Genomic DNA, 11,818 nt, shown 5'->3' on the forward strand with positions numbered 1-11,818 from the left:
CACCCTTAACACAGGATACATTCGAAGCTCTTAGAACTCGTTTTGAAACGAAGACATACGGGAACTGGAATAAGGATCGCCACAAAGTAGCTGACTTTTGAGAAGTTCACTAATTTGCTGTACAATCTGCCTCTTTTTTCTTGGTGTTTTTCTTTCAAATAGTTTGCATTGTGTTCCTGCTTTGAAATATGTCAGTAGAGTATAAAGTTGCGTGTTGTGCCACCTGTCGGTTCACACAGGAACATCATATCCCTGACCACGTGGTACTATTTACTGGATTACACAAAAACATTTCAAAATATTAGATGAACGATCAATACGCTATATTCATTCATAAACACATGATTATAATATAGTCCCAATGGTAAAACGGACTAGGTTTTTATCACAGATTTTAAAGACTATGGAAATGGTTTTGTGGTTTGTATCCCATTACATTTCTCAAAGTTATTATATTACATTTCCACTTTTAATACATTTCCACAGCTATAGCCACTGGTACAAGACACCATGTGTATATCTCACACTGACAATGCAAAGAACGCCATCCAGGGGAACAAAAGCAGTAACACGCTATGGTAATAGACTTTTCCTTAAATCAATAAAATGTCTTAATCATGGAAAATATTCTGCCGTATAAACCAGTTTTTAGCGTTTATTCAAATCACATTGACCCAGAAATCCCACGGTGTTTGGGGTCGTCCTGCCCCGGCCCAGCTCCCGTTAATTGCTTCACAGCGGAATACTGGGTTTAAATCCATACTACTTAACAAAGTACCTCACATAAACATGTAGCGCATCTTTCATCGATATGATTGCATCTCGGTTTTATCTGACCACCACGGCAGAATCCCGACCCCCCGGGCGCCAGGAACGTTATACGACGAGTGATTGGAGGGTGGGGGTGGGGGGTACTTGCCCAGGCAGACTATGGGGTACTACCCCCTCTGGAATGGGGAATTTACGAAGCTACAGCTTTTAGTTTTTCCCCGCCCACTAAACGTGATGGAACGTAGTTGCGTGAGTTTGTGTTCTGTAGCGACGTATGGGATTAACAGTGGGGTTGGTTACAACAGAAAGGGAGCTCTGTGTTTCCTTAGTCTATATGATAAAAGAAACATGTCTGCTTTAATCATTGACAGTGTTTATATTTCCAAACAAATTAAATAAATGTATTTTTGTCCTGGGCTCTTATGACACACCGGTAATTGTACATAGCTTGATGATTCCAGGTGATTCCTTCGTGCACCTGGAATAATTTGGAAATGTATGGTATACGTCAAAATAAAGGAATTGCATCGGACATTTTGTCACTGATGCATCAAATTTGGAAATGTCCTCCACATGCCTGCCATAAAAATGTTACAAAGGTTCACTGAGGCCTTGAATGTTGTAACCTTGATCAAACAATTTCTGCGCAAGAGTGGTATAACGCTCCTTGAAATCATGGTAAAAAACAATGAACGGGGATTCAACGTAACAATTGGTCTCCAGGAAGCTACATGCTGGTGGTGGCTGGCAGTGTGGATCCGCTGGTGAGGTTACCTATTCTCTTCTTTTCTGTTACAGGCTCTGGCGAGATTCACAATTTTCAAGTATGATAGAAGGGTATATTTCTTTGAAAAACATGATTAATGTGAAGCTTGTGGAGACTATTGAGTATATGAGTGATGATATGCGAGTCGTATGAGGAAAGTGTTTTTGTGTTCAATAAAATACTAGTAATTGAGTTAGACCTGGGTGGCTCAACACTTCCTTCCTTGAAACATAGGATTATAGCACACCTTAGCAGACAAATAAAATAATTTCCACGGTAAAACCAAATACACAGTCAGACAGATTTTGACTGCAGGAAAGAAGGTGATGAGGTTTCTGTTGGTGAAAATTTACACAAAATGTCGACGGCGCTCTTTCGGGGATGATGTTAAATTGCGAGGTACAAGGAAGTGGACGAAAGGAAATCGTTTATGGTCGAGCCTCACTAAGACCTTCGTTTATAATGCACATGAGTTTAGACGATCGACAATTAACAACGCTTCAGACAGACAGAGAATGGTGAAAGGTGTCGAGCTAGGATTAGAACCAGCATTCCGCGGATCATGGGACGTAACAAGCTCGTGAGTTGTCTTCTCTTCTTGGATAAAAGAAAGTTCATCATGAAATATGTAGGAATGTTTTGAAGATGAAATCAGTATTTTCGTCCAACAATTCCGGTCTGTTGTCGCACACACGTTTCAGGATCCACTGATCCTGGGTTCAAATCCCAGATCGATCCTTTTCCGATTCATATTTGGTGTCTGTTTTTGTTTTGTTGTTTTGACTATAGTGGGTCTCCTTCAACATCAAGTACCCTGTATATATATCACCTATATATTCTTCAAATCGGCGTTAAAACTTTAGCGACTCACTAAAATACATTTTAGATTAGAAAATATAAACACGCCATCACACTCGGGATGATTGATATCTCACCCAGCAATCTCATGTGTCTCTGCAGTAGGACACAATGTCTGTTTTGTCTCCTAGCATGCATAGTTCATTTAAAACGCTGATGAAATGGCGCCCGTCTCACAATTATATCCCTATTTGAAGTGTCGGCTACAACTACCGGGTATATATTAGTTCGGCTCGGAAAAGGTCAAAGTGGTGTAGAACGCCCTCATCTTCGTGTATCTCACCGCCTGGTGGGCCTCTTGACAACTCGACTAGAGGTAGTGCACATTCGCGATGAAAGATAGTGCGCCCCCTACAGTTCCGTAGTCACGAAGGGCGTAGACTGGTGATACCATGACCTCTGCGATTGCGCCACTTTCGTCACAAGATAACTACTTTGAAGTCGGACGCTGCAGATAGCCTGGGTGGGAGACCGGTCCAGATTTTAAGTAGCCCATTCTTCTCCATAACACTTATATTTGTTCATGGCGCGTACAATGGTCGCCTTTGTTATAGATTGTGGGAAAAACAGTCCAAAGTGTTTTCTGAAAATAAAACAACAACCTGAATTTACCGTTTAAAGCTCTTTTATTTCACTTTACATTTTGATAAATATTTATGTTACTCCACAACATGTTTCTGGTTCTTTGAGAAATGAGTAAGACCTCTGTGTTTGTTTGTTGTATTCAGCAGTATTTCAGGTATGTGATAGCGACTTGAAAATATTCACGTCTTAACCCGACCAAAAGTGATTGATATTGTAAACAACTGTCCAAGACGTCGGGGTACAATGACTTCCAATGAACGGGGTCATCTCGTTTGACCACCCGACAGGCTCTCATACTTGTAGTGGTGAGGCATTGGTGTGTACTGAAAACAAGAGACACTTTTCCAGCATCTGAGTCACAAAAAATTAATCAGTTTATTCCGTAACCATACATTGCATCTTTTCTATGGGAATCCTTGGGAGTCGATTTTGTTCCTGCACTGGATTGAGTGTTTTCGGCAATTAGGGACTTGCTAAGATAAGGTCCATCGTGAACATGAACAGCGGTGAAAGTAAAGTGGGAATGTCGCTTCCTTATTATCCATAGAACTTGCTCCGTTGTTTATCACACCAGCTTCTAAATGCCACTCAAAGAATATGCTAAATATGTTAACGTATCTACACAGAATTAGGGCGAATACTCGTGGAATCGTTTTCCGTGAATGATATTGTGTGGTGAAAAAATATTTCAGCTTTCACTTTCTCTGTTCTACATATAATTAGATATGTTAGATAAACTGTTTCAGTGATGAAACATATTACAAGGAGAGTAAGTAGTGATGTTAACAGGTACAATGCATACCCAGTGCTGCTGCTGACTTTAGTTGGGCCATTTCCTACTTACAGGTTCCAAGGAAGGTACACAGACCTTAGTCTAAAACAACTGAGTCGGATTGTTTTGGTATATGCATCCGCAACTGCATCCACAACCAAACTCCCTTTGTACTTGTACATGTATTCGTTAGCATGAACTTTTATATATATAATATCTAACAAGCGTTTTCCTATATTGTGACGATATCGTCTTTAAATAGGCGCAGCAACATACTCAATAGATGGGAGGTGAACACCCACACCGACACCCACATCCACACCCACACGCACACCCACACCCACACCCACACATCCACACCCACACCCACACACCCACACCCACACCCACACCCACACCCACACCCACACCCACACCCACACCCACACCCACACCCACACGCCCGTCCACTGGTGATCACTATACCTTCCATCACACTATCCCTCGCTGATGTTCATTTACGTTGCTGAACTATAATAAAACCCACATATTCCGTACCCCGACATCACGGTCTAACAACTACAAGTTATTTCTTTGTCAGGCACGAATGGCACCATCTGAATTCCATGTCAAAGTTTGGAGTGAGTGGCCATTTAGCATCCCTGGAAAGTGACGCCAGCTCAATACGTCATATATTTACCGTTAGCCTGCGACGTTCCGTTGTGTCAACATTCCAAATCGATAACGTGTTTAAACCGACGTGGATATTAATGACTTGCATTGTAGTGTTGTCAGGCAGGGCATCTAAAAGCTGCATGTCACAACGTTTAGTACATGATCTCTGCCTCTGAAGCCAAATACCATGACGTCCTCTTCAAATGCACCATACATCTTCGTTAGCTGTTGTCGACTTCAACGACAATGACGTCATGACAGCTTCAATCACGGGGTATAAGACGTATGTAATTATTGGGAAACATGGGAGAAGGCATTTCCCTTACATCAAGATTATATCCGTCAAAACCATGACTGCATTTGTCATTCTATAAAGACTCCTTGTCACCCGAGCCTTCTGTCTATTTCGCCTTGATTTCTATATCAGCGGCCGATTTAGTTCTTTCATATAGGGACCATGATTGGCGTGTCGGGGAAAATGGTGTTAACGAAATGGTCAATTACCTCACGGTGTCAATGATTAATTTAAGAGTGTGTTTTTGATTGGCTGATATTGACGACGGACACAGTATCTTGCTCAAAGTCAAGGGATAATCCGATTTAGGCGAGCCTTCATCTGCATATATGGGTGTATTGTGTTCGTTGACAAATGTATCCTCATGGCAAGAGACCCAGGAATGTCGACAACAACATATATTGTTATTTTTACGGTAGGCGTTTCCGGGAAAATATTTGACACATGACTGAACACGTTCGACACTTGACTTGTCCGGTCATTGAGAGGAAGTAATTAAACTGGACGAAATGTTATCCGTGTAGATTGTCATCGACCTGACAAGTAATGTCAGTGGATTGCCAGACGACAAACTGATTGCGTTTGTACGGCTATTATTATTATCATTTAATTATTGGTAGGTGTTTTTCTTTTTCTTTTTATTATTATTATTAGTAGTAGTAGTAGTAGCAGCAGCAGCAGCAGCAGCAACAGCGGCAGCAACAGCAGCAGCAACTGCAGCTGATGATGAAGACGACGACTAGTAGTCTTGGTAGAAGAGGGCGGTGGGGTAGCCTAGTGGTTAAAGCGTTCGCTCGTCACGCCGAAGACACGGGTTCGATTCCCCACATGGGTACAATGTGTGAGGCCCATTTTCTGGTGTCCCCCGCCGTGATATCGCTGGAATATTGCTAAAAGCGGCGTAAAACCAAACTCACTCACTCACTCACTCACTCACTTGGTAGAAGCAGTTGTTATGGTAGTAGTTGTAGTTGCTGTAGTAGTAGTAGTAGTAGTAGTAGTAGTAGTAGTAGTAGTATCATTGTCGACACCATCATCACGATCATTATTGTTGCTATTTACATTACAAATTTAGTGTCACTATTTTTATCAAGAATTAGTGTTGACAATCCAATTTTACTGTAACTGATCATATTTAGATAAACCCTGATGTAAACCTGCTCGATTCTAAACATTTCGTGGAAGTCCGTGTGATAATGCTGACTACCTTGAACTTCACAGATAACATCTTATTGCTGAGACTATGGTGGAAATTACCAGAACTGTTCATGCAGGGAACATTTATTTGGGATTCATCTAAAAGAATATACTGAACAGAAACGAATTGATTATTACTCCAGGATGTGTTTTTTTATATCCATCAGCATTTGGAAAAAAAAACAATGTTTAATTTCATCCAGTTGGTATATCGACACAATCACAAGAATGAATGGGGCCGCAAAAAAGACAAAGAAAAAAATGAAAGACAATATCCCCAGTTTTTATTTTGAACATAATCTCCCATATGTGTTGGTTACGCAGTGTTGGGAACGTTCAGCGTTATTAACAATATATATCCCTTGTCAGACGCCACATATCCCCATAAACCAACTGTACATTCTCCGCAAAACATCACCACATTCCTTTACAGAGACAAGCGTTTCAAAATGATCTCTGTAATGAAGTGACCCTTTACTAACCGTTCTCTGCTTAAATGCTTTAAAATGGGACTTCAGCGCCAAGACTCCGAGAAAGCTTATTGTAAACACTGGTATCATTTTGTCGTTTTCCGACTTTTTAAAATGTGTCTCTACACGCCTTATTTACTGGATACTTGGCAACTCTCTACATCTGGCACTCTGGCACTCTGGCACTCTGGCACTCCGCTGCAAAAATGGAAATTTACGATGGCGAGTCCTCCAGCTTTCTGTCGACTTTCGCCATCCCGAATTTCAGGTATTTGTGATTTATGGCTGTGAAAAAAACCCGAAGGAGGGTCACGTCGAATAATTTATCATTTTTTGTGTCAATTGTGACATTTTACTTTGAAGTTTTGATAAACGACAAGTGGCTGCTAAGGGTTTCTCAACTTTTTTTAGTTCAGAGTCAACAAAGTCGCCACTATACATCCAAAATGCTTGTCATTTCATATTCTTTCTTGTCCGTGAACATATAACCGACTCATCTAGCCTTAAAATACAACTGGTCGGTGTCATGTAGCGTTTTTAACAGAATAACGAAACTTTTAGCACATCATACACGGAGCATTCTTAAAGAAAAACGCGAGTGTGTAGTCTTTCACCTCAACCCAACAACATCATCGCTTGTTCTATTGAGCGACTCGATTTTCATGATTGCGATAACAATTTGATTCCTAACCCGCTATTTACAACTACTATTGAAATTTAAGTTGAGCAAAGAATATTGTCAGACTTTCTTTTTTTAATTTCATGTAATATTTATTTTTTTTAAAAAAAGTATGAGTTTGTTTTTTTCGTCTCAGCAAAAATGGAAAATTATTTCACTATTAAATGAATTTTGTCTTTGTTTGTATCTAACACATGACAAAACATTATAAAATATTTGTAACAAAGTGACATCGTGATATCAATATCCTGCTTGTGAAACGTCCGCTTAATAACATAAAACTTGTCGTTTTTTTGCACAAATCGATTGTTTTGTCGCACATTACGTATTGTACACCTGTCATGTCATTGACATATATATATATATGTTTATGATCTGATGTATAATTATAACACCGTGCATCGGCAGAATATGTCGTTTTACAATTTATACTAATCATATTATGTCGATGTCCCCGAAACGTCACAACTGCACGCAGGCAGGTGGGTTGTGAGAGTCGTCAAAAACGTCACAACTGCACGCAGGCAGGTGGGTTGTGAGAGTCGTCAAAAACGTCACAACTGCACGCAGGCAGGTGAGTTGTGAGAGTCGTCAAAAACGTCACAACTGCACGCAGGCAGGTGGGTTGTGAGAGTCGTCAAAAACGTCACAACTGCACGCAGGCAGGTGGGTTGTGAGAGTCGTCAAAAACGTCACAACTGCACGCAGGCAGGTGGGTTGTGAGAGTCGTCAAAAACGTCACAACTGCACGCAGGCAGGTGGGTTGTGAGAGTCGTCAAAAACGTCACAACTGCACGCAGGCAGGTGGGTTGTGAGAGTCGTCAAAAACGTCACAACTGCACGCAGGCAGGTGGGTTGTGAGAGTCGTCAAAAACGTCACAACTGCACGCAGGCAGGTGGGTTGTGAGAGTCGTCAAAAACGTCACAACTGCACGCAGGCAGGTGGGTTGTGAGAGCCGTCAAAACCGTCACAACTGCACGCAGGCAGGTGGGTTGTGAGAGCCGTCAAAACCGTCACAACTGCACGCAGGCAGGTGGGTTGTGAGAGCCGTCAAAAACGTCACAACTGCACGCAGGCAGGTGGGTTGTGAGAGCCGTCAAAAACGTCACAACTGCACGCAGGCAGGTGGGTTGTGAGAGTCGTCATAAACGTCACAACTGCACGCAGGCAGGTGGGTTGTGAGAGTCGTCAAAAACGTCACAACTGCACGCAGGCAGGTGGGTTGTGAGAGCCGTCAAAAACGTCACAACTGCACGCAGGCAGGTGGGTTGTGAGAGTCGTCAAAACCGTCACAACTGCACGCAGGCAGGTGAGTTGTGAGAGCCGTCAAAAACGTCACAACTGCACGCAGGCAGGTGGGTTGTGAGAGCCGTCAAAAACGTCACAACTGCACGCAGGCAGGTGAGTTGTGAGAGCCGTCAAAAACGTCACAACTGCACGCAGGCAGGTGGGTTGTGAGAGCCGTCAAAAACGTCACAACTGCACGCAGGCAGGTGAGTTGTGAGAGCCGTCAAAAACGTCACAACTGCACGCAGGCAGGTGAGTTGTGAGAGCCGTCAAAAACGTCACAACTGCACGCAGGCAGGTGAGTTGTGAGAGCCGTCAAAAACGTCACAACTGCACGCAGGCAGGTGGGTTGTGAGAGCCGTCAAAAACGTCACAACTGCACGCAGGCAGGTGGGTTGTGAGAGCCGTCAAAAACGTCACAACTGCACGCAGGCAGGTGGGTTGTGAGAGCCGTCAAAAACGTCACAACTGCACGCAGGCAGGTGAGTTGTGAGAGTCGTCAAAAACGTCACAACTGCACGCAGGCAGGTGGGTTGTGAGAGCCGTCAAAACCGTCACAACTGCACGCAGGCAGGTGGGTTGTGAGAGCCGTCAAAACCGTCACAACTGCACGCAGGCAGGTGGGTTGTGAGAGTCGTCAAAAACGTCACAACTGCACGCAGGCAGGTGAGTTGTGAGAGCCGTCAAAAACGTCACAACTGCACGCAGGCAGGTGGGTTGTGAGAGCCGTCAAAAACGTCACAACTGCACGCAGGCAGGTGGGTTGTGAGAGTCGTCAAAAACGTCACAACTGCACGCAGGCAGGTGGGTTGTGAGAGTCGTCAAAAACGTCACAACTGCACGCAGGCAGGTGGGTTGTGAGAGTCGTCAAAAACGTCCTGGCAAACCGGAATGATAAAGCATAATAACATGTAATTCTAGTATATTCCATTTATCAGTTTTAAAATATGTCAGTCTGGCAATGTAAGTCACAGCAAATTAATTATTAAATGAATGAGCAAAACTGAGCACATGTTTTGTTTGCTCCTTTTTTCAAACGGCAGAATCAAAATTGTTTCAAAACTCGACACGTTTCTATGTTTATAAATGAAGGAGTATCATTGATCAAATATTGTAAAGTCCAGGAGGCTACGGGATGATGTCCAAATTTACCCCAAACTCCTACACTACCCAGCTCCTCTTAAAACATAGTTGCAATGTTTGAATGTCACAATAAAACATATGACGAAAAGTCAAACTAAAGATAACTTACTAGTGGGACATCGCAAAAAACGACATGTCTTGACTATTTACTGGACTGTTTATCGGAAATGGTAAATGCAAAATTTATACCTTTTCTGTGAATGTTTTCGTGAAATATTGGCAAGATACGTGGATTCCCATCCCACTGAGTTCTACCTTCAGAATCATCTCGTCATTCCAAATGTCGCAGATAGATGGAATGTGATCGTCAAAAAGGCCATAGGTAACAATGACAGGAAAAAAAGTCATAGGTAAAAAAATAAATAGTATTAAACATCCTGTTCTACAGTCATTTACTTTGTTTATACTGTAGTTTGTACACACTGTTTCACTTCTTGTCCATAACTTTGACAACACTTAATGTTTTAAAGACATGTGCATTTGTCTGAAAAGTCAGATGACAGATAACAATATGTTGCTGACACGTTTAGTTAACTGCAATAATATGGCCAGAATTGTGTAAAACTGCCAAGAAGCAGGTGCACAAAAGGGTGCTAATTGGGTATATTTCTGGAATCCCCTACATATCACACTGAGTGCTTATTCTTAAGAGTGCCACAGGGCATTTCTACCCTAACCCTGTCGTGTCGAAATTACCAGGTTACAGAGGTCAGTCGTCAGCTACACATTGGCCGAAGGACCTCCGGGTGTTGTATGATCGTGGCAGTTTATGAGAAACTTATTTTACTCCGAACGTTTGGATAAGAATGGTATTTATTAAGGTGCGGGATTGTGAATGATTTCTGGGAGATGCAACATTTCCTGAAAACGAATTCCCTACTTTTAATTCGTCATGGTACAATTCACTGTGTACACCAGTCATTCTAAGCATTGACAGAGTGGGGAAATACTATTGACGGTAATTGATCCGCGAGGTTTTGTCACGCTGAATACAGTAACGGCCTGTTGAGTATGTATATTTAATCAAATGGCGTATGAATACATCAGGCAACTGCATGCATGATCAGTATATCGCACATACCCCATGGAAACATTTCTTCTTACTTACAGTCAGCAGTCGGATGTTGTTTAAAACTGCTTAAATTTGCCTTCTAAAAGTCTTTTCTTTTAGCCGACCGAAAAATAGTTAATAGAGGTTGATCATTAATCAGTTTTCATTTGATGTATTAAACGTTTGAACATGAGTTTCTGGAATAGTTCTATATTAATTAACTGGTTCCTTGAAAAATATGAACCCTGTACATACGTATTATAAATTTGGCACACGTTCAGAGGATAATACTTACGCTTTGAAAAAAACTTGATATGTGGAAGTAATTTACAATTTTCTCTTTCCAGTTACGGGGCACTTCTACCGCTACAACCACTACTACTATCACCGCTACTACCGCTACTACCGCTACAACCACTACTACCATCACCGCTACTACCGCTACAACCACTACTACCATCACCGCTACTACCGCTACAACCACTACTACCATCACCGCTACTACCGCTACAACCACTACTACCATCACCGCTACTACCGCTACAACCACTACTACCATCACCGCTACTACCGCTACAACCACTACTACCATCACCGCTACTACCGCTACAACCACTACTACCATCACCGCTACTACCGCTACAACCACTACTACCATCACCGCTACTACCGCTACAACCACTACTACCATCACCGCTACAAATAGCACTTACACGAAGAATATAACATTCGAATTCACATTTGAAAGAATATTTCCTTTTCATAAAACAAAATCACACTCAGTGAGGTTGGAATTTACTTCAAATGTTTTTTTTCTTGATAACTTCACATATACAAATACATGTCAATATTACAGTTACTGTATGGCCTGTATGTATGTTGTGGCTTAGTCAATATTACAGTTACTGTATGGCCTGTATGTATGTTGTGGCTTAGTCAATATTACAGTTACTGTATGGCCTGTATGTATGTTGTGGCTTAGTCAATATTACAGTTACTGTATGGCCTGTATGTATGTTGTGGCTTAGTCAATATTACAGTTACTGTATGGCCTGTATGTATGTTGTGGCTTAGTCAATATTACAGTTACTGTATGGCCTGTATGTATGTTGTGGCTTAGTTAATATTACAGTTACTGTATGGCCTGTATGTATGTTGTGGCCTAGTCAATATTACAGTCACTGTATGGCCTGTATGTATGTTGTGGCTTAGTCAATATTACAGTTACTGTATGGCCTGTATGTATGTTGTGGCCTAGTCAATATTACAGTCACTGTATGGCCTGTATG

At 41.9% G+C, this 11,818-nt stretch overlaps 1 protein-coding gene across 1 annotated transcript in view; it reads left to right on the forward strand.

Moving 5' to 3' along the window:
• LOC137277750 (uncharacterized) overlaps positions 1 to 11,235 on the forward strand; it is a 31,538-nt gene extending 20,303 nt beyond the window's left edge. Inside the window, exon 2 of the mRNA XM_067809668.1 lies at positions 10,877 to 11,235. Coding sequence (XP_067665769.1) covers positions 10,877 to 11,235 — 359 coding nt within the window. The remainder of the gene's footprint in view (positions 1 to 10,876) is intronic.
• The last annotated feature ends 583 nt before the right edge of the window (positions 11,236 to 11,818 follow it).

Source organism: Haliotis asinina, chromosome 1 (genome assembly GCF_037392515.1).
Source record: "Haliotis asinina isolate JCU_RB_2024 chromosome 1, JCU_Hal_asi_v2, whole genome shotgun sequence".
In the NCBI taxonomy this organism is placed as follows: Eukaryota; Metazoa; Mollusca; class Gastropoda; order Lepetellida; family Haliotidae; genus Haliotis; species Haliotis asinina.